Raw genomic sequence first — 23614 nt, forward strand, 5'->3', positions numbered from 1 at the left:
TACCAAATCTCTCTGATTCATCACTTTGTCTGCCACTCATTTAGACATCACTTTCAAACATGGGTGCTTCCTTCTACAAATTACTTTCACCTTCACTGTTTGGGATGAAAGGTGAGTACTAAGGGTGAGTCTGTATTCCAGCCAGAGGGATTAGAGTGTGTTATAAGGGCTGAGTCACACCCTAACTAGAAACCAATTCAAAGATCCTTTAACACTTAAACTAGATTTGCTGATGATAACATCGTCCCATTTTCATTCTTAGGGAAGACATTAGAACATCTGAAGAAGTTGCTCACAATGGCATTTTGGGGTTGAACCCAGCCAGGACTTTGTCACTTCTTGGAAATGTTTTCTGTGCTTATCCCTTACTTGAGAGAATCACCACAAACCTACAAGCATACAGAGCAATGTCTTGGGAAGACAAGTCCAAGAGCCTCTGTGACCCAGCAAGGCAAATGCTGAGCAGAAAACGAAAGACTAGAATCCAGACATGGTACTGACATCATCCACCAAGGGGCTGTAGGAGGGGAACAGAGTTCAGAGGCCATGAGGAGTAGTACACAGAAAATTGAGACAGTCAGCTAGTGAGACTACAGAACAAGACCCGGGTTCAGCCAGTATCTCCCAAGGCATCTCCTGGTTGCCCATTCTTCTGCTTTATCCTGTGAGCCAGGATACTTCAAAATCCTGGGGGAGAAGCAGTGGCCACTGTCCTCTCTGGTGGGAAGAGCTGAGCAGGTACAGTGAGTGGTTAACAGTCCAGCTCATTCTTGCTAGACCTCCCTAGGGCTGTCCCCTCTCTCCCTTTATCTTTATCTCCCAGTGTTCCACACTGCTCAACTAAATCAAGGCACAGGACACAAGTAATTGTTCAATTTTTATTCTGAAATGAAAGGAATACAAAGAAAGCCTGGATTTAAGACAAATAAAAATGCTGTGGTTGTTGTTTTGTGTTTTCTATCCTAGCCAGATTCTATCCCACCAGCAAAACCACCTCCTAACCACAGCCTGCTGATGCAGCAGTAGGGCATGAAGTGCTGGTGGTGGCCCTTCCACCTGACACCATGGAGAAAGATGATTGTGAAGTGGATTCTCTCAATCTTCCATGTCGTCATGAGTAGCCAGGCCCATGCACATCATGAGGAAGGGGGCCAGAGGCAAAGCATGTCCTAGGTGTTTACAACCTCTGCAGTTCTGTAGATTCTCAGACTAGGCTAGGATGAAACAAGCCTTAGGAAGCTGCCTAACTTCACAGGCTATTGCCAGCCCCTTTGTATCACTACCCCTTGTCAGAATTCTTTGGCTCTTTCCTCTGAACTTTACTGGTTTTGAGTAGTATGGAAGCAGAATTATTTTAGAGAGTATTGTGAACAATGTGCCCCGGTATCATTATCTCCCTCCACATACTTCCCCAAGTCTGCACACACATGAAGATTCAGAGGGCTTGGGCAGGCTTTGGAAAACTCCAATAATAAAGGGTATCCACAAGAAATGTGGGCAGGTAACTCAAGGGGATATATAAGAACTTGGCATCCCAACCGGCTGAGTATCGAGTGCGAGGGTGACAGGCAGTCAGAGCGTGCTCCATGCAGTCCGTCACCACAGACAGGTCCTCTGAGCATGTATCTGTCAATGATGTTATTGTTTTCACATCTGTGTAGAATGAGAGATTATTCCAGTTGACTCCACATCCCACCATGGCTATTATGTGACCAACCAAAGAGAGCTTCTCGAAAATTTTTGTCTCCCACATTCAGAAGCCATGCCTAAGACTAGACTGTCCCAGTTCCTCAGAACAGGCCACAACCCAAACCATCAGCTTCAAGGAAGAGCCAGGCACACTCAGCTGCCTGTGTCAGAGAATGATATGGCAAAATAGCCAGACATTCTCTCCTATTAGTGAGAACAAGGCCAAGCTCATGGAAAGTGGTGATCTGATAGCTCCATCCTTGGTTTTACCTTCATCATTAAGATATTGACAGGTTAAGAGGAAACAAAGTTCTAGAAACCAGAACCTCTTTATGTGACCAGAATCCCATAGGCTCCCAAGGAAAGGGGATTAATGAAGAAAAATAGCCTAGGCCAGACTTTGTACCAGTAGCAGAAAAGCACAGAAGACTCAGTGTAGGATGAGGCTTGCCTTTGGTTCCTACAGGTCACTTACAGGAGTCCTTAAACTTCTCGCCATAGATCTCCTTGACCTCTGAGGTGGCCTGGTCCCACAGCTTCTCTATGTTGTCTGCTAGTCTCTTGACATCAGAGATGTTGGTCTTGAAACCACCAGGCTCTATGATAGCCACCTTCACCCCAAAATAGGAGAGCTCCCTCCTGTAAGACAGCAGTCAAAGGTCATCTAAGACATCAGAGGTCTTTTGCACAAAGTAATACAATTGACAACACAATGATTCACTGGAGAGAAAAGTTCACAAGTTTTGGGGTCTGGGATGTGCAGCAGATGGGGATGTCACCTGTGGCAAGGGCATCATCTCTGTGTTTTTGAATGTCACTCCAATGTCACACAAAAGTGGCTTACTGGTCAAAATCTAAATATTCAGTTCTGTGACACAGGTAGGTTGTCCATATACTGTACACAGGGCTCACTAGACTTGCCTAAGTCAGTTCCCCCTCACTCTTGAACCTCACCTTTTCCTACTACTACTTAAAGAAATCTCAAGTCAGTTCCTTTTTGGCTTCCTCGGATGTCTTCAGAGGCTATTCTGTGTAGGCAGTCATGGAACCACATTTAGATACCATTTTGCCTTGCAGCTAGCAGGAAATCTAACTCAGTTTGCTACAGTGGTATAATGCATAGGTATGCTGTAAACTGTATAACAATGTATAAGGTAAAATGTAAAAGACACAGATTGACCTGACATCAGTATGCTATACAAACTTGTCTAGAACCCTCAGACTCTCCAAAAGTGACTCTGTGACAATATACCCAGCTGCCAGGGCTGACCTGCCCTTTGCTCCAGAATTACACAGCACTAACAGCACTCTACAAATAATCACACTGGGCACAGGCTGCTAACATTTTAACCTAGGATGTCCTGTTCTGTTCTGTTTAACCCTTACCTCAGACCCCTGCTGCAAAGCCCTCCAGAAATCTGACAAACTACACTGTCACTACTGCTAACAATCTCTGAGTCTTGGTCACACTCTCTCTCTCTCTTCTCTCTCTCTTTTCTCTTCACACTCTCGGTTGTTAGGATTTTTGTTGCTGCTGTTGGTCTTTTTCTTTGTTAATTAGGGTCAAAAATCTCTTTGTTGTGCCAGAATATGCGAATTGTGGACTTTAAACAAGAACTTGCTAAACACTAGGAGGTGGGATGAGTGTGATATCGCTCCCCCAGGGTATCCCCAACCTGAGCATCAAAGAAGGTGGGAACTATGCTCTTGGCCAAGGCCAGTAATGCCCCAGGTGCTTCCACAGGGCAGGCCTCCAGAGCAGGACAAGTTTAAGTGAACTCAGGCCTCAGTCACATGACAAAGGTATGGAGAGTGGTTGCCCAGCTACTGACCACTTTACTACAAAGAGAAGAAGGTAGGAGAGTAATCCAAACCAGGAGAAAAAGATTGTTCATGAAGGGTTCCCAAAGGTTGCAATTAAAACAAAACACCTTGCTGAAGTGTTGACATGGGACCTCATAATCATCTAATACCTGAGGGAGTCCGAGAAGGCCTCTACACCATACTTGGAGATGCAGTAACCACCACCAATAGAGGACACTCGACCCACGATGCTGGAGACATTGACCACTCGGCCCCTCGCCTTCCTCACTAAGGGCAGCATGTTCAGAGTCACCTCTATCATGCCCAACAGGTTCACATCCAATACAGTTGCAAAGTCCTGTTTCTTCATCCACTCATTAGGACCAGAGGGGATGGAGATGCCAGCATTGTTGACTAGGCCCCAGAGTCCTGGAAACAGTGGGAAGAAGAAAGAATCACAGGACTAATTTTGACTAAAATTTACATTCCACGGGGTAAGGTGAGACCATTCATACAGACATTGGATGGAGAGTGGACAAATAACAGCATATTGTCAGCAGGGTTGGTGCATCCCATCCAGGAAGAAATGGCTCACAGCCTGGATACCTTCCTCTTCTTTGATTCTTGACAGATCAGTTACCTGCTCAGGAACCACCGACCTCATGTTTGCCAATAGCAAGGATGGAAGTCCAAGACATGTTATGCCTCTGTTAAGAGGGAGATGTGGAAAGTATGTTTACATCTTACAGATTAATAATATTTTTGCAGAAGAGGAAGCAGAAGAGAAGACGAATGAAAACGAGGTGAAGGGTGGATAAAAGACGAAAGGCGAAGCTAGTATTCTAATGGAACTTGAGACTCATGAACTAAAGGTCCTGCTGCATTTGTACTTTGAGGAAAGTCGGCCTTGGCAGGCTCAGCATCAACACTGAATGGTCTATCAAACATGACGCCTTATATTCTAAAAAGAAGAAGCTGAGAGAAGGGTGTGAAAGAAGGGTGATAGAGGAAAGAGACAGGAGAATGTGTGGCTGGGGACTTGGCATGGCTGGAAAGGAGGCGTGGATGGGGAGAAGGCAGGCCTGGGGGGAAGGTGGGGCTGGGTGGTTGTATCACAGATATATTGTACTGGTGTATGAAATTACCAAAATTTAAATAAAAGGTTTTCAAAATATATTGAGCAACTTTCCTGAGGTGCTTGCAAAACACAAGGACAGGACGACTGGCTGGGAAGACACTTTTACACAAAATAATAATAATGAAAAAAAGAAAGAAGAATGTGGCAAGGATGCCAGGACACAGCCCCAAGATACATTTAAATCCTTGAAGGTTTGTTAAGGGTTGTTCCGAAATCACTGAATATCATTATTTGAAAAATGTTCTTGAGGTAATAAAGTTGATCATTTTTTTAAGCGAAAAGAATTTACATATTTTTAACCCTGTATAGAATCAAAATGTTTACAGATTTTATGTCAGGATACTGAGAATATAGGTTACTTTTGTTTTAACCTTATGTTTCCCCATTTTGTGAATAATAATCATATTTTCAATTTGTTCTTTAGGGTTTTTTTTAAACCAAGGTTCTACTTTTGCCCCATAATAATTAATGAAGTAATAGCAACCCCCTTCCTAATATTTAGTCTCCCAAGTCAGTCCTTAAGCTGGTCTTGCCTGCTCTGTACACAGAACAATCATGTCTCCATTCACAGAGGATGCAGCTGACAGGTAAGAGCAGGTATGCTGCTGACTCAGGAGATCCACTGCAGCATGGCTCCAGAGGTCCTGCACACACAGCCCAGGGCCAAGTCCCATCCTCTGCTCAGGAAGGGACCCTGTGCTAACCTGGCTCTTGGCATCCAGTAATCTAGATTTTCTGTATAGAAAAGATGACAGAGCAGAGACAGGAATGTGAGAGGGTAAGTCCTCACCAGGGCACCTTCTTACCAAGGTCACAGGACTGGGGAGACAGAAGGAAGGGGATGGAGAGAGAAGAGAGAGTGCTCAAATGACATGCTGGGTTACTTCAAGGCCCCCAAACACCACTAGGGATCTGGCCAGGGAGTAAAAACAGGGGGCTCCTTTCGAACAGGGAGATAAACCAACAATACAAACATGAATCTCAATGGTACCTCTGTTCCCAACACGCTCCTTCACCCACTGAGTGGCTGCCACAATACTTTCTGTCTTGGTGACATCAAGAATCACTGTCTCCAGCCTCTCAGATGTCCTGCTCCTCAGCTTCTCAGCTCCCTCCTCCATCAGACATGCAGCCAGCACCTTCATTCCTCTCCTGTCCAGCTGTCTGGCCAGCAGGTTCCCAAAGCCCGAGTCACAGCCCGTAATGAAGACATACTTATCATGGAGATGGCTCACCACCTTCCTCTCCCTGAAAAAGCGCAGGAGCGTCCACAGGCCTACAATTGCCACCAGGTAAAGCCACATGTCTTATAGAAGACAAGCAGAGAGAGAAATACTCTGAGTCAAAGTGAGCCTGGAAGCCTCACACAGGAAGATGTAGGCACTCGGTCAGTAGGCTTATACCATGTTCATCTCTGACCACTGTTTCTGTGTTTTCTGATATCTCAGTGCCCTTTGGCTCTCCCTATCTTGCTGCCAAAGAAAACACCTCTGGCCGTTCAATTCTATTCCCTTAAGATTTTTTATCCTGGACCCATGTGGGAATACAGGCATATGTCATTACAGGGGTCTCATGGTCCAGTCCAAGGTTCCCCTTGTATCTCTGCATCTTGCACTCTAGAGCCACAAACCAGGACATTGTGAACATAATGAGAATCTTAGGACACCTGCACTTAGACTCAGGACAACTACAAGAAAGGACAGGGAGAGCTGGTGTCCTCCTAATACAGCAGCTCCTGGGAAAGTAGAAGGGTCAGCCCCAAACATGGAAGGCTGACCTCAAAGGAACACAAGGTTATGGGGCTGGGATCCCAGAGACATCATGACTTCCATGTTGGGGGCCGACTTTTAGCAGAAAGCGGCTATCAGCTTTGCAGCCATCTTGAGCCATATACCCTGATATGAGACTTGGATTACAATAGCCTACAACAGCTGAGCACACTCTGATAATCTTGGTTTAGATACCTTGGGTGTGTGAGATTAAAGGTGTGTGAGGTTAAAGGTGTGTAACTTAAGAGTTTGACTTAGAAGTGTAGAGATCAGATTTAGAGATAAGACCTAAGGGCATGATTATAGGTGTGACCAAAAGGCATGGCTTAGAAGTGAGACATATAAAAGGATAGAGGCAGACAGAGAAAGTAACAGATTACTTGACATTAGGTAGGAGACACTTTTAGGAGACACTTCAAAGAAGAGAGACTGAAGAATAAACGGGATTGAAACACACTCTGTCTGGTCTCCATTCTTCGAGTCCACCCTCACCCTCTCTCTTGCTGAACCCCGACCCATGGACCAGAGTGGCAGCTTGGACCGGGATAGAGTGGCTGCCAAACACGGGGCAGCCAGGGCCTCAACATTTTGCTCAGGCCATGACATTTTTGGCGCCCGAACAGGGACTCGAGCTTAGGTCCCAACATTTTTGTCCACCCGAACGTGGGGCTAGTGCGGCTCCCAACATTTTTTGGCCACCCAAAGTGGGCCAGCTCAGGCCTCAACATTTTTTGGCACCCAACATGGGGCAGCTCAGGCCTCAACATTTTTTGCAGCTCAACGAGAGGCAGCGAGAACGAGAGACCCAGTGAGAGACGTTACCGGAAGAAGGATCTGCTGTTTGTCGCAGGAATCTGGCATGGAGAACGGTAAGGAAAATGGGACAAGAAATTAGTCAGCCTGAATCCAACTCTCTGTTTTGGTTTTGTTTGCTGCTCACATGTGTTAACTTTCTGCTTTTGTTCTTGAATGCTGTCTTTTTTGTTCAAAATAAAAGGAAGCGTAAGTTAGAATCCAAAATACAACCAAAGGTTGACAATTTGTCAGAGACAGATTGTGCTGACCAAGAGGAAGAGGAAGTCGAATTTTATGACGCTAAAATGCCCCCTCCCTATGCACCTCCACCTCCAAATGCTACCACAATGGAGATGGTGGTTATAGATCCCATAAGGGAGTTACAGGAAAAAATATCTGTTCTTAAACAACAAATAGAGTTAGAAAAAGAGTATCAGGACTTAATTAATCAGCTACAAAAATTAAAGACAGGAAAGATGTCTCAAGAGGTAAACTGCGAAAATCCCCTGGCTCCTTGTGTTCCTCAACCAGGAGTCCAAAGACAGTCTCTGTCGTCTAGCTTAAGATTAGCCACAGATCATCCAGAGAAGGGAAACGCTGAGGCTTTTCCTGTATCAGAGACCAGAGATGATCAAGGGGTTGCTTGGAGACATCACACAGGGTTTAATTTTCAAATTATTAAAGAATTAAAAATGCAATATCTCAATACGGTGCCACTGCTCCTTTTACTCTTGCAATTTTAGACTCTGCCAAAGAGGAGTGGCTGACTCCTAGTGATTGGAATGCGTTAGTGAGAGCAGTTCTTAGTGGTGGTGATTATCTTATTTGGAAATCAGAGTACGATGAGAATTGTAAAGAGACAGCTAGGAGAAACATTCAAGCAGGCAATGGTTGGTCCTTTGATGCCTTAGTAGGAGAAGGGCAATTTGCTTCTAGTGATAACCAAATGCAATATGACCCAGGTTTATATGCTCAAATTCAAAATGCAGCCATGAAGGCTTGGCGTAAACTTCCGGTAAAGGGAGACCCTGGTGCATCTTTAACAACAGTCAGGCAAGGGCCTGATGAACGATTTTCTGACTTTGTTCATTGATTAATGACAACAGCAGGGAGGATTTTTGGTAATTCAGAGGCAGGTGTAGATTATGTGAAACAACTTGCATATGAAAATGCTAATCCTGCCTGCCAAGCGGCCATTAGACCCTACAGGAAAAAAGACAGACCTTACAGTGTATATCAGACTTTGTTCTGACATAGGTCCCTCTTACCAACAGGGTTAGCTATGGTGGCTGCTATGCAAGGAAAATCAGTAAGAGATTTTTTGGCAAGTAAAGACAGAAAGGCATGTTTTAAATGTGGCAAGCCTGGACACTGTGCAAGAGATTGCAAGGTAGAAAATGAGTTAAGCCAGAGACAGCCCAGAAAACAGCCTAGGCTCTGCCCACATTGTAAACATGGAAGGCATTGGGCTAGTGATTGTAGGTCTAAACAAGACGCACAAGGTAACACCCTTTCCCATAATCAGGGAAATGGGAACAGGGGCTAGCTCCAGGCCCCGAACCAACGCAAGCCAAAACAGGCTTATGGAGCAGTCAGTGTCCTACCAGCAAACACCAATCCCTTTCTGAATTCAGTCGAGCAACACCAGGAAGCGCAGGACTGGACCTCAGTTCTGCCACCCACACATTATTAAGCCCAGAAATGGGACCTCAGGCCTTACCCACTGGAGTGTTTGGACCGCTCTATCCAAATGTGTTTGGCCTGATAGTGGGAAAAAGCAGTGCTACTATGCAGGGACTACAAATTTTTCCTGGAGTTATAGATAATAATTATCAGGGTGAGATTAAGGTAATGGCACATGCAATTCAGAGTATAGTCACCATTCCTACAGGAAAGATGATAGCTCAACTATTGTTACTTCCATTGTACCCTACTAATCACAAATATAAGAATCCTAAAAGAGGGGATCAAGGTTTTGGTTCCTCTGATGCATACTGGGTACAGCCTATAGTTCAACAAAAACCTATGATGACTATTTGGCTAGATGGAAAGGCATTCCAAGGCTTGGTTGACACAGGAGCTTATGTGACTATCCTAAAACAAAGTGATTGGCCTGCCACCTGGCCTCTTACCCCAACCTTAACCAATTTAAGGGGTATTGGCCAAAGTCAAACCCACTACAAAGCTCTAAGGTGCTGACGTGGAAGGATAAAGAAGGAAATACAGGAAATATACAACCCTATGTCATCTCAGGCCTTCCCATTAATCTCTGGGGCAGAGATCTGTTATCCCAGTTGGGATTGATTATGTGCAGCCCTAATGAAGTAATCATGGCTCAAATGATAAACTCTGGACGTTCCCCCAGGAAAAGGATTAGGAAAAAGTAAAGAAGGGATTATCTAACTTGGATCAGGCCATAAAGGCTCATGAGTTACATCACCTTAATTCTAAAACTTTAAAAATTATGTTTAAAATTAAGATAACAAGCTAGACAAATTGTCAAACAATGTCAATCATGTGTTAAACTTTTACCAGTTCCTCATTTGGGTGTAAATCCAAAGGGACTGATACCAAACAGTATCTGGCAAATGGATGTTACTCATTATAATGAATTTGGCAAGCAAAAATATATACATGTATGTGTAGATACATGCAGTGGTTTCATTTATGCAACATTACAAACTAGAGAAGCAAGCAAGCATGTGATCACTCATATGCTTGCTACAATCGCTGTATTGGGTGTGCCTAAACAGATAAAAACTGACAATGGCCCAGGTTATACAAGCTCCAGTTTCCACCAATTTTGTGAAACATTGGGAATACTACATAAAACGGGTATTCCATATAATCCACAGGGCCAAGGTATGGTAGAAGGGGCACATCAAACCATTAAATGTCAATTTGAAAAAATTAAAAAGGGGGAATGGTACCCTACCAAGGGATCCCCCAGAAATATCCTTCATCATGCACTGTTCATTTTAAATTTTTTAACTTTGGATTCTGAAGGAAAATCTGCTGCAGATAGATTCTGGCATCCTGATACCAAAAAGAATTTTGTGACAGTCCTCTGGAAAGACCCATTAACTGGAACCTGGAATGGGCCAGATCCAGTGCTTATCTGGGGAAGAGGTTCTGTTTGCATATATTCCCAAACTGCAGATGCTGCACGTTGGCTGCCAGAGAGACTGATTAAACAAATAGACAACAATAACAAATCCAGGGAGGAAAAAAAACCCTGAGAAGCATATTTTTTCTTCTCAGGAAACATGAAGATGCTTCACAATTGCCTTTAAACTGGAACAGATCAACAAGTAAACCTGACTTGGGAAGTTATCAGTGCCGAAGGAGACATCACCACCTGAATCTCCAGGGTGGCTCTATTGGACTCTTGATTCCCTGACTTATGATTTAGTGGGGAACTAGATTGTTTTAGATTTAGTGAGAATTTAGATTGTTTAGACCCAGGAGAAAATCCACTACCACAGTTACTATAGTTGTTTTTTGGGTTTGAGATTGGCTAGAGCAGGAACAGGGATTTCCTTACTTGTTTTCTTTAGATCAAAGCTATGGTCAGTTTTGTATTTCTATAGATTTAGACTCTGATATAAGACATTTATAAACAGAATAGAAGAAGCTTACACTTTTTACTCCTCTGATAGAGGGAGTTATGTGTTGCCCTTAAAAAGAGTGTTGCTGTCATAGTGACAGTTCAGGCATTGTTAAGTCTCTTGTCTCTTGGGTTGATGTGGTTCAACTGACTGATGGCTTTTGTAAGACAACAGATATATGCTATTCAAATGAAACCCACACAGGTCCATTATTACAGGATGGAAGTAGGGGATTGTAAAACCTCTGTCATCAAGACTAATGAGGTATATCTCCTAACTTACGCGCTAAGCTGGATAGTCAATGACGGGTAAGAGAGCATACCGAGACCCTTGCCCCTAAAAGAAGGGAGGCCTCACTATCCTAAGACAGGAGCTCAACCAATGGCTGTTGAGTATCCAAGGACAGGAAAGGGAGGCTGGGGTCCTTTGTTCCAACCTAGGACAGGCACGGTTTCTGTAAGTTTTCCCAGCCTTCCCTTTTAAAAAAAAAAATATTAAAAAGGGGGACTTCCAGAGTTGATATGGGGAAGGAAATGACTTTCCCCTCAAGAGGCCCTACTTGTAAGTTGTTACCATTGTTTGTTCTTGTCCACTAACACAAGTGAGAAAGAACCTCTCCTGAGAACATGCTTGCACTGGATTGCACATAGACAACTCATCCATGGGGCCAACTTCTTGATCGTTAATGGACAAAGGAAGGTCCAATCCCCTATGTGGGAATAACATTTGTAATTCCCAGGTCACCCCTGGACAGGTGATCCTGGGCTGTGTAAAAAAGTAGACTGAAGCTGACTGAAACAGCTACAGAGGTCCAAAAGAAAACAGGACAGAGCTTGGGGACTCTTATGGAAGAATTGGGGGAAGGATCAACCAGATGGCCCCAGAGGGAATAGGAACTTCACAGGAAGATCAACAGAGACAACTAATCTGGACCCTTGGGGGCACTCAGAGACTGAAACACCAACCAAAGGGCATCCGTGGACTGGATGTAGGTCTACTGCTCATATGATGGTTACCACTTTCTAACCCAGCTTGCATGAATTAAAGTAGCTTTTTTTTTTATTAGATATTATATTTACATTTCAGGTTTTATCCCCTTACCCCATTCCCCAAACCACCCAGGAACCTCCTATCCCATCTCCGCTTCTCATGTGCCCCTAACTATACCCCCACTCCCACCTCCCCACCCTCGAATTCCCCCTCCACTCAGTGCTCAGCCTTCATGGGACCAAGGATCTCCTCTCCCACGTATGCCCAACAAGGCCATCCTCCTCTACATGTACAGATGGAGACATGGATCCCTCCCTATGTGCTCCCAGGCTGGTGGTTTAGACCCTGAGGAGCTCTGGTTGGTTGGTATTGTTCTCCTCATGGGGCCACAAACCCTTTCAGCTTCTTCAGTCTTCTCTGTAACTCCTCTATTGGGAACCCCTTGACCAGATCAATGGTTCCTGTGAGCATCTGCCTCTGAATATGTCAGACTCTGGCAGATCTCTAAGGAGACAGCTATATCAGACTCTTGTCAGCATGCACTTCCTGCCTTCCACATCAGTGTCTACCTTTGGTGACAGCACATGGGATGGATATCCAGGTGGAATGGCCTCCAAACACCCCCTCTTTAAGTTTCTGTCTCACACTTTGTCGCCATATTTGCTCCCTTGAGTATTTTTGTTACTCCTTCTAAGTAGAACCAAGGCATCCACACTTGGTCTTCCTTGTTCATCAGCTTCATGAGGTCTGTGAGTTGAATCTTGGCTATTTCAAGCTTTTGGGCTAATATCCACTTATCAGTGAGTAAATACCATGTGTGTTCTTTTGTGATTAGGTTAACTCACTCAGGGTGATATTTTCTAGTTCCATCCATTTACCTAACAATTTCTAGAATTCATTATTTTTGATAGCTGAGTAATACTCCGTTATATAAATGTACCATATTTTTTGTATCCATTGCTCTGTTGAAGGACATCTGGGTTCTTTCCAGCTTCTGGCTATTATAAATAAGGCTGCTATGACATAGTGGAGCATATGTCTTTTTTATATGTTGGAACATCTTCTGGATATATGCCCAGGAGTGGTATAGCTGGATTCTCAGGTAATGCTATGTCCAATTTTCTGAGGAACTGCCAGACTGAATTCCAGAATGGTTATACCAGCTTGCAATCCCACCAACAATGGGGGAGTGTTCCTCTTTCTTCACATCCTCACCAGCATCTACTATCACCTGAGTTTTTGATCTTGCCCATTCTGACTGGTGTGAAGTGGAATCTCAGGGTAGTTTTGATTTGCATTTCCCTGATGACTAAAGATGCTGAACATTTCTTTAGGTGCTTCTCGGCCATTCGAGTTTCCTCAGTTGAGAATTCTTTGTTTATCTCTGTACCCCATTTTTAATGGGGTTATTTGGTTGTCTGGAGTCTAATTTCTTGAGTTCTTTGTATATCTTGGATATTAGTCCTCTATCGGATGTAGGATTGGTAATGATCTTTTCCCAATCTGTTGGTTGCCATTTTGTCCTATTGACAATGTCCTTTGCCTTTCAGAAGCTTTGTAATTTTTGTGAGGTCCCATTTGTCAATTCTTGATCTTAGAGCATATGCCATTGGTGTTCTGTTCAGGAACTTTTCCCCTGTGCCTGGGTATTCAAGGGACTTCCCTACCTTCTCCTTTATTAGTTTCAGCGTATCTGGTTTTATGTGAAGGTCTTTTATCCACTTGGACTTGAACTTTGTACAAGGGGATAAGAATGGATTGATTTGCATTCTTCTACATGCTGACCTCCAGTTGAACCAACACCATTTGTTGAAAATGCTGACCTTTGTCCACTGGGTGGTTTTAGCTCCTTTGTCAAAAATCAAGTGACCATAGGTGTGTGGATTCATTTTTGGATCTTAACTCTATTCCATTGATCTTCCTGCCTGTCTCTGTACCAATACCATGCAGTTTTTATCTCTATTACTCTGTAGTACAGTTTGAGGTCAGGGATGGTGATTCCACCAGAAGTTCTTATATTACTGAGAATAGTTCTCACTGTCCTGGGTTTGTTTGTTTGTTTGTTTGTTTGTTTGTTTGTTTTTTGTTTTGTCTATTTCAAATGAATTTGCAAATTGCTCTTTCTATCTCTATAAAGAATTGATTTAGAATTTTGATGGGATTGCATTGAATCTATAGATTGCTTTTTGGCAAGATGGCCATTTTTACTAAATTAATCCTGCCTATCCAGGAACATGGGAGATCTTTTCATCTTCTGAGATCTTCTTCTATTTCTTTCTTCATAGACTTGAAGTTCTTGTCATACAGATCTTTCACTTGCCTAGTTAGATCCACTCCAAGATATTTTATATTATTTGTGACTATTGTAAAGGGTGTCATTTCCATAATTTCTTTCTCAGTCTGTTTATCCTTTGAGTAGAGGAAGGCTACTGATTTGTTTGAGTTGATTTTATATCCAGCCACTTTACTGAAGTTGTGTATCAGGTTTAGGAGTTCTCTGGTGGAAGTTATAGAATCACTTAAGTATACTATCATATCATCTGCAAATAGTGAAATTTTGACTTCTTCCTTTCCTATTTGTATCCCTTTGACTTCCTTTTGTTGTCTGATTGCTCTAGCTAGGACTTCCAGTACTGTATTGAATAGGTAGGGTGAGAGTGGGCAGCCTTGTCTAGTCCCTGATCTTAGTGAGATTGCTTCAAGTTTCTCTCCATTTAGTTTGATGTTGGCTACTGGTTTGCTGTATATTGCTTTGACTATGTTTAGGTATGGGCCTTGAATTCCTGATCTTTCCAAGAGTTTTAACATGAAGGGATGTTGAATTTTGTCAAATGCTTTCTCAGCGTCTAGTGAGATGATCATGTGGTTTTTTTCTTTGAGTTTGTTTACATAGTGGATTACATTGATGGATTTCTGAATATTGAACCATCCCTGCATTCCTGGGATAAAGCCTACTTGATCATGATGAATGTGTTCTTGGATTCGGTTTGTGAGGATTTTATTGAGTATTTTTGCATCAATATTTATAAGAGAGATTGGTCTGTAGTTCTCTTTCTTTGTTGGGTCTTTGTGAGGTTTAGGTATGAGCATAATTGTAGCTTCATAGAATGAATTGGATATTGTTCGTTCTGTTTCTATTCTGTAGGATATTTTGAAGTGAATTGATATTAGTTCTTACTGGAAGGTCTGATAGAATTCTGCACTAAAACCATCTGGTCCCAGACTATTTTTTTTTACAGGTTCAGCTCTTTATTGGACATGTCAACAAAAGCATTTTAGTCAAAAAGACCAAAGCCCATGTCATCCTCTGACTCCTCAGATTCTTCCTTCTTTGCTTCCACTTTCTTCTCCTCAGCTGGGGCAGCAGCGGTGGATGGAGTAGGCCCACCAGCAGGTGCAGCTCCAGCTGCTGGAGCAAGCCCACCAGCCCCTACATTGCAGATAAGGCTCCCAATGTTGACATTGGCCAGAGCCTTTGCAAACAAGCCAGGCCAGAAAGGTTCAACACTGACACCAGCTGCTTTAATGAGGGCATAGATCTTATCCTCCGTGACCGTCACCTCGTCATCGTGCAGGATGAGGGCAGAGTAGATGCAGGCAAGCTCAGAGACAGAAGCCATGTTGTAGACTGCTGGCACGATGCTAGTCGCCAGATGAAGTGAAGGCCTCACCCTCACTTAGCTTAGCTTCCTCGGAAGAACCGAGCACCTTGGCAGCAGCTGAGGAAAGGGCGGTCCCGGAATTTTTTTTGGTGGGGAGACTTTTAATGACTGCTTCTATTTCTTTAGGGGTTATGGGACTTTTTAGATGGTTTATCTGCTCCTGATTTAATTTTGATATCTTGTATCTGTCTACAAAATTGTCCATTTCATCCAGATTTTCCAATTTGGTTGAGTAGAGGCCTTTGTAGTAGGATCTGATGATTTTTTTTTTAATTTCCTCAGTTTCTGTTGTTATGTCTCCCTTTTCAGTTCTGATTTTATTAATTTGGATACTGTCTCTGTGCCTTTTGGTTAGTCTGGCTAAGGGTTTGTCTATCTTGTTGATTTTCTCAAAGAACCAGCTCCTGGTTTTGTTGATATTTTGTATAGTTCTTTGTGTTTCTACTTGGCTGATTTCAGCCCTGAGTTTGATTATTTCCTGCTGTCTACTCCTCTTGGGTATATTAGCTTCTTTTTGTTCTAGAGCTTTCAGGTGTACTGTCAAGTTGTTAGTGTATGCTCTCTCCAGTTTCTTTTTGTGGCCACTTAGAGCTATGAGTTTTCCTCTTAGTACTGCTCTCATGGAGTCCCATAGGTTTTATATGATATGTTTTCATTTTCATTAAATTCTAAAATGTCTTTAATTTCTTTCTTTATTTCTTCCTTGACCAAGTTATCATTGAGTAGAGCATTGTTCAGTTTCCATGTGTATGTGGGCTTTCCATTGTTTTTGTCATTATTAAAGACCAGCCTTAGTCCATGGTGGTCTGATAGTGTACAAGGGATTATTTCAATTTTTTTGTGTTTGTTGAGACCTGTTTTGTAACCAATTATATGGTCTATTTTGGAAAAGGTACCCTGAGATGCTGAGAAAAGGGTATATTCTTTTGTTTTAGGATGAAATGTTCTATAGATATCAGTTAAATCCAATTGGTTCACAACTTCTGTTAGTTTCATTGTGTCTCTGTTTAGTTTCTGTTTCCATGATCTGTCCATTGCTGAGAGTGGGGTGTTGAAATCTCCCACTATTATTGTGTGAGGTGCAGTGTATGCTTTGAGCTTTAGTAAAGTTTCTTTTATGTATGTGGGTGCCCTTGCATTTGGGGCATAGATGTTCAGGATTGAGAGTTCATCTTGGTACATTTTTCCTTTGATGAATATGAAGTGTCCTTATCTTTTTTGATTTCTTTTGGTTGAAAATCGATTTTATTTGATATTAGAATCTCTATTCCAACTTGTTTCTTGGGACCATTTGCTTGGAAGATTGTTTTCCATCCTTTTACTCTGAGGTAGTGTTTGTCTTTTTCACAGAGGTGTGTTTCCTGTATGCAGCAAAATGCTGGGTCCTGCTTATGTATCCAGTCTTATAGTCTATGTCTTTTTATTGGAGAATTGAGTCCATTGATATTAAGAGATATTAAGGAAAAATGATTGTTGCTTCCTGTTATTTTCGTTATTAGAGGTGAAATTATGTTTGTGTAGCTATCTTCTTTTGGGGTTGTTGGAAGATTACTTTCTTGCTTTTTCTAGGTTGTAGTTTCCCTTATTGTGTTGGAGTTTTCCACCAATTATCCTTTGAACTGCTGGATTTGTGGTAAGATATTGTGTAAATTTGGTTTTGTCATGGAATATCTTGGTTTCTCCATCAGTAGTGATTGAGAGTTTTGCTGGGTATAGTAGTCTGGGCTGGCATTTGTGTTCTCTTTGGGTGTGTATGATATCAGTCCAGGATCTCTGGCTTTTATAGTCTCTGGTGAGAAGTGTGGTGTAATTCTTATAGATCCGCCTTTATGTTACTTTATCTTTTTCCCTTACTGCTTTTAGTATTTTTTCTTTGTTTTGTACATTTGATGTTTTGATTATTATGTGGCGGAAGGTATTTCTTTTCTGGTCTAGACTATTTAAAGTTCTGTAAGCTTCTTGTATATTTATGGACATCTCTTTCTGTAGGTTAGGAAAGGTTTCCTCTATAATTTTGTTGAAGATATTTACTCATTTTTTAAGTTGGGAGTCTTCACTCTCATCTATACCTATTATCCTTAGGTTTGGCCTTTTCATTGTGTCCTGAATTTCCTGGATGTTTTGGGTTAGTAGCTTTTTTTGTGTTTTGCATTTTCTTTGACAGTTGTGTCAATGTTTTCCATGGTATCTTCTGCACATGAGATTCTCTCTTCTATCTCTTGCATTCTGTTGGTGATACTTGCATCTATGACTCCTGATCTTTTTCCTAGGTTTGCTACCTCTAGGGTAGTCTCCCTTTGTGATTTCTTTATTGTTTCTACTTCCATTTTTAGATCCTGGATGGTTTTGTTTAATTCCTTCACCTGTTTGGTTGTGTTTTCTTGCAATTCTTTAAGGGATTTTTGTGTTTCCTTTTTAAGGGCTTCTACCTGTCTACCTGTGTTCTCCTCAAATTCTTTGAAAGTGTTATGTCCTTCTTACAAGTGTGTGTGTGTGTGTGTGTGTGTGTGTGTGTGTGTGTGATGTGTCTTTTCTCTCCCCCCCAACCTTGGGAGGGGGGCAGTTGTGGGAGGGGGGATTAGTGGAGGGGTAACCAGCAAGTGGGATATCATGGGAAAGGAGATTGGTAGAGGGAATAACCGGAAAGTGGGATATCATTTGAGATGTAAACAAATGGAATGATTAATAAAAAATAATAAAAAAAATAACATTTTAAGACATTCTCTTGTATCCACGCTGGTGGGTTGCTGTGATAAGTAATATGTGGGTGGGGAACAAAAAGGTAAAAGCAGCCTTCCAGGATCAGGCGGTCTCTCTACCTCTCCATGTCTGCTCCAGGGAAGTCCTGAGATAGTAATCTCAATCCAGGGAAATATAAGAAACAAAAAATATGTTTTTCAGATGAGGAAACACACACACACAAGACTGTGTGTGTGTGTGTGTGTGTGTGTGTGTGTGTGTGTGTGTGTGTGTGTGCACACACGCGCGCATAGTAAGCCATGGTTCAAGGCTCTGAGGTCCCGTTCTGCATCTGCCCCCAAGCACTTTGCTTTTGGGGCACGAGCAGGGGTAAAGGAACTAAACGCCATTTACCATGTTCTGTCTCCCTCCTACCTCCTTAGGGTATGTTTCAGTGTGACCAGTCCTTGCCCTCTCACAGGATGGAAATGAGGCCAGTTTACATCTGCAGACTCCTGTGGACACTGAGTGAGCTTGAAAAAGCACACAGCCACCTGAAATCTCAGGCCTCACAGGCACAGCTGTGTGAGCAAAGCCAGAGTTTGAAAGCAGAGCCACTCTTGTATGGGGCACTACAGCTCTCAAGCCTACATTTTTGTATTTGAGACCAGGCAGCCACTGCCTTGGCAAGAGTCAGTAGAGAAGTCTAGAAGGTGACTGGATCCAGGGTAGGCCTACTCCAGGTCAATTCTGAATTATTCTCTTCTGGTGCCAGGTGCCTCAGACGTACCTGTGTCCCCAAGAACTGACCGGGAGTAGGCATATATGTGTATATGTGTATGTTTATATATATAGTATATGTGTATATATTATATAGAGTATACATATGTGTGTATGTATATTTGTGTATATGTATACATATACATCATATACATATACAATTCCTCATCTGAAAAACATAGTTTGTATTCCTCGTATTCCCGAGGATTGAGATTACTATCTCAGGAAAACCCTGGGGCAGACATAGAGAGGTAGAGAGCTCGCTGCCCCTCAGCCTGCTCAGCACTTAAGGAATGTTGCCTTCTCCCAGGCATGAGGTTCTTGATCACTGACTTACCCAGGAGGCCAACAGAGATGGAGGGATGTCTTCCAGACCTGCACAGGATATGCCACGGACTCAGGGAAAATATGATGCATGTAGGTTTGTCACCTACCACTGCCTACCTCCATCACCCATGGGCTTTGGGTCTGCCTCTCAGAGATGGGTTGATGAGTTTATTTCTCACCTATACCTTTGGTACAGAATGACCCAGCCTTGTTGTGTGAAGACTAAAGTTATTTTTTAAGTTTAAATTACTGTGCTCAAGAGATCTATAAAACAAAAGCACCTCTACTCTGTAATCCTCACTTGCCCAAGGACAGAGAACTTTCTGGAGTGTTGGGGTCTGTTGCTCACGTAAGACAACAGGACACTTGTTCTCACTTCTGTTAGCAAGGTTGATTGCCCCAGTTGCACAGGATGTTCTTCATCCCACGTAGGTGGGAGGTATGTCCAGGTGTATGCTTGCTCCCAATTGGACAAAGGTGGGAAGTATGCAGCCTTGTGGATTTTGCCTTTACAAGCAACTAAGGTAATTCATGGCTGGTCTCCAAGAACCATAGGTGTCAACCCAGGCATTGTTATCGTCCTGGCCTGTATTTAATAAAACGTGCTTCAAATTTGGCTCCAAAATTATAGTAGTTATTCTCACCCAGGGAGATGGATGGTTGGTGTGATGCTCTCCTTATCTGCCTTCATTGGTAAATAGTAGAGATTTACCCATTGCTCCCCCTCTTTAGGGAACTTTTGCACCCGATTTCTGTATCAGACCCTCTAAGCAAGGACGAGGTCAGCTAGTGACCTTTCTCATCCTGATGGCCTCAGATGTCGAGCCAAGAAAGCTCACAGCATTACCAGATCCCTGCAATTTACGCAGTGCTAGGCGTGGCCCATCGAGATTCACGCCCAGCTGATTTCCTTCTTTCATTTGCTTCAGCAGCACCCACCTGACTTTCTGCAAGGTCTCTATCATTTGGAATCACTCTCTGTAAGTGCTGCCCCTCATGCTTTCCAAGCCTTGGCCTCGGTCTCCCTACAAATCATCTCACATGGCATGTTAGTCTCTCCCTTGCTCTGTCTACCTTCCCTGCCTTCAGTCTCTCCAGCTCATTGAACCACATAAAATGTGCTTGGTCCTTGGGATAGAAGGAAAGGAACCTTCCCCCAGAGCCCTTTCCTCAGAGAGCTGATAAGGGCTCAGTATTGGGCTCTTATAATGCCCAGGTCACCAGCGGGTAGGATGGGTGAAATACTGGGTTGGTTTCCACTGTGGAGGTTCCTTGCTGGTAACTTGAATATCACCCACCCTACCACCACCAAGGTTCTGGTTGGTTTGGGGTGTTTTGTTTGTTTGAGACAGGATCTCATGTAGCCCAGATTGGCCTCTGGCTAGATATGTAGCTAAGGATGACCTTTGAACTCTGGATCCTCCCATTTCTACCTCCCAAGCAGCTGAAGCAAATGTGATTCCACACCCGGCTGCTGGAGTCTTCTACTTCTTAGAAGTTGAAGCTCATACCTCCAGCCTCCCCTCCCTTAGACAACTCTAAAGTCAGCACAGTGGAGTCACACCCAGCCTGGGAAAACCCTGTGTTTTTTTTATCATCTCTCATGATGGAGACTCGCCATCTCCAGAGAACTCGGTCATGGTGGCACCTGCCTGAAATCCCAGCGCCTGGTAGAGGCAGGAGAACTGTCACCCATTTTAAGTCGACTTGGCAAGTTCAGGCTAGGCCAGCCAGGGCTGTTAGGGAGAGTGTCTCAACAACTAAACTAAACTAAATTAATTAAAGATCCCTAATGGCTGACAAGCTGGTGTTCATCCGTACTGGGACTCAGTACTTGAATTCAGCTCTTGTTTGCTTTGTATTAATGATTTTGTCTTCTTTTTTCAGATAATAAAAATTAAATTTGTTGACATGCCTGAATGCATGGCAGATGGTTTTGATCCCTAGGCAGGAGGTAAAACCAGGGTGGGGTCTTTTTACGAGAGCTTGGATCAGATCTGAGCCACTCTGTGTCTCCTCTGCCCCTTCCCAGAATGCACTTGAGTTCCCACAACTATGAATCTCCCCATTTTTGGATCCCTCCCTGAAATGTGGAGAGGAGAGATGAGGAGGCCAGGGCAGTGACTTTGTCAGAGTGACACACTGCAGGTTGGACTTGAATTTCTTGCATCTGAGCTAATTGCTGTGGCAGTGCAACCACCTATAAAATTACAGACAGGCTCACCCAGATGCCCGTATCTATTGCAAGTCTCAGAAGCTGTCCTTTCCTGTGGGTTCCGGGCTGCCTGCTGAGCTCTGAGGATCAGCCTATCCTACCATCTCCTGGGCCCATCCTCGGACATCAGCTCCTATGGCGGCCCTCACAGACTTTGCTTTTATGTACCGCTGGTTCAAAAATTGCAATCTGGTTAAAAACCTCTCAGAGAAGTATGTCTTCATCACCGGCTGTGACTCCGGCTTTGGGAACCTGCTGGCCAGACAGCTGGTTGATAGGGGCATGAAAGTGCTTGCTGCCTGCCTCACTGAGGAGGGTGCTCAGAAACTCCTGCAGGATACCTCCTACCAGCTACAGATTTTCCTCCTAGATGTCACCAAGTCGGAGAGCATCAAGGCAGCAGCCCAGTGGGTGAGGGACCAAGTGGGCGAGCAAGGTGGGGTGAACTGTGTTCTTCAACATTCTCTTTTTCCTCTCTCTCTCTCTCTCTCTCTCTCTCTCTCTCTCTCTCTCTTTCTCTCTTTGGGGCCCTCATGTCCAAATGGGGTTGGAGAGATGAAGTAGGAACAGGCTGGGAGGTTCTGATCCAGTAGAATCTGGAATTGCTGCATGGTTTGGCCAGCTGAAGTGAGGAAGAAACACCCTGAGGAAATTTCTTCCCTCCAAGGCAGCAGCTGGAAAGCCCTGAATGCCCAAATCTCTGGAGTGGTTTAGTCTTCAGGAGTTCCACTAGTGGCTCTATGTTTCTTGGGAGGCTCAGGCTAGGAACAATCATAAAGGGGCAAAAGGTGGAACTTTATGAGTATGACAGGCTGGTTTCTTCTGTACCTCACCATAGATGTTGCCTTCAGCAGGGGCTTGCTCCCATGGGGAAATGAACTGTGCTGGGGGCTGTACCAAGAATGTGTGGGGACTTGCCTGGTGAATGTGTAGCCTGCAGGGTGTGGACATAAGATTGCTTACTTAGGAGTGCAGAAACTAGGAGAAGTGCTGGCTCCTGAAGAGTCAAGGCTAGACCTCTGCCCAGGTCCGGCCAACCCTTCTAGCTCTCTGCTGGTTTTCTCTTTAGCCCTATCTAGTACAAAATGCATTTTACTTTTAAAAACATATGTTGTTATTGTTATGATTAGGGTGTGTGTGTGTGTGTGTATGTGTGTGTGTGTGTACCATGCACGAGGAGGTCAGAAGAAAGCATTTGTTCTGTGGATCTGGAGACACAGAAAAAGAAGCCAGAAGGAAAAAAAAAAATGTGTGTGTGTGTCTGTGTCTGTGTATATAGGCCAAAGAATAACTTTTGGAAGTCATTTCTCTCTTTCCACCATGTGAGCCCTGGATGGAACTCAGGCCTTCAGGCTTGTGCTGCAGGACTTTCTGCTGAGCTATCCTGCTGTCTCTCTTTCTTTATCGTGTTTTCTCTGCTGGGGTAAAGAAAGTCTCCTGAGAGTGGGCTTTGTGTCTTTTTTACCCACCCCATGTCCTGAGGATGAAACCTAGCACCTATGAAGGTGCTCGGCAGATATTTTGTGAATGAGTTACTTAATGAATAATTCAGCGGCAGTGAGTCTCTTCCACCACACTGTCCCAGCCTGTTTCCTGAATCCTGCCTCCTCCAACCTTTTGTGCTCTGTTTGTTACTCATTGGGTGTATCAGTCTCCTGTTGCTGCTGCAACAAGCTCATGCAAATGAATAGGTTAAAGGACACACATGCATTACCTCATAATTCCTGAGGAAGCAAATACAACATCCCCAAGGTCCCAACAGAGCTTTGCTCATCTAGGGGGATTCTAGGGCAGAACTCACATCCAGATCTTCAACCTTCAGAGGCTACCTACATTCTGACAGAGGAGAATATGAGGCTCTCGAGCCTCAGATCCTAACAAGTCAGTGGTCTGTGCTCTAGAGAGGGCCACATATCACTGGTGCCTCCAAGAGTGTGATGGAGAAACACATTATCATTTCTTAGCTCATGGCTCATTCTCTCTCCCAGTAAGCTTAGGACATTTTCTCTTAAAGGTTTTTCATTTCTCTGGTTCTTTGGCTCCTGCATTCTTTTTCTGCTTAGGTGTCCTGTGGTTATATGGGCTTACCCAGTGAACTTGGGATAAAGTCTCCCAGCTCAAGATCAGTTGATTAGCTGCCTTCCTTCCACCTATAGCTC

General features: G+C 43.5%; 2 protein-coding genes and 1 pseudogene across 3 annotated transcripts in view; 1 reads left to right on the forward strand and 2 right to left on the reverse strand.

Moving 5' to 3' along the window:
• Window positions 1–23614, forward strand: part of Sdr9c7 (short chain dehydrogenase/reductase family 9C member 7) — a 37550-nt gene that overhangs the window by 5990 nt on the left and 7946 nt on the right. Inside the window, exon 2 of one of the 2 annotated variants that reach the window (XM_076920555.1) lies at window positions 7176–7268. In XM_076920555.1, coding sequence (XP_076776670.1) covers window positions 7176–7268 — 93 coding nt within the window. Of the gene's footprint in view, window positions 1–7175; window positions 7269–21484; window positions 21892–23614 lie in introns of those variants that run through there. The other variant, XM_076920554.1, reaches the window with a different exon arrangement.
• LOC143436339 (retinol dehydrogenase 7) lies at window positions 865–6076 on the reverse strand. The gene is made up of 4 exons (XM_076920553.1): window positions 5622–6076; window positions 3663–3921; window positions 2165–2328; window positions 865–1653 (listed from the first exon to the last, which is right to left on the reverse strand). The coding sequence occupies exons 1-4, from the start codon at window positions 5932–5934 to the stop codon at window positions 1436–1438; spliced, it is 954 nt and encodes a 317-aa protein (XP_076776668.1). The 5' UTR covers window positions 5935–6076; the 3' UTR covers window positions 865–1435.
• LOC143435736 (large ribosomal subunit protein P1 pseudogene) lies at window positions 15021–15457 on the reverse strand (annotated as a pseudogene).

Source organism: Arvicanthis niloticus, chromosome 22 (genome assembly GCF_011762505.2).
Source record: "Arvicanthis niloticus isolate mArvNil1 chromosome 22, mArvNil1.pat.X, whole genome shotgun sequence".
NCBI lineage: Eukaryota > Metazoa > Chordata > Mammalia > Rodentia > Muridae > Arvicanthis > Arvicanthis niloticus.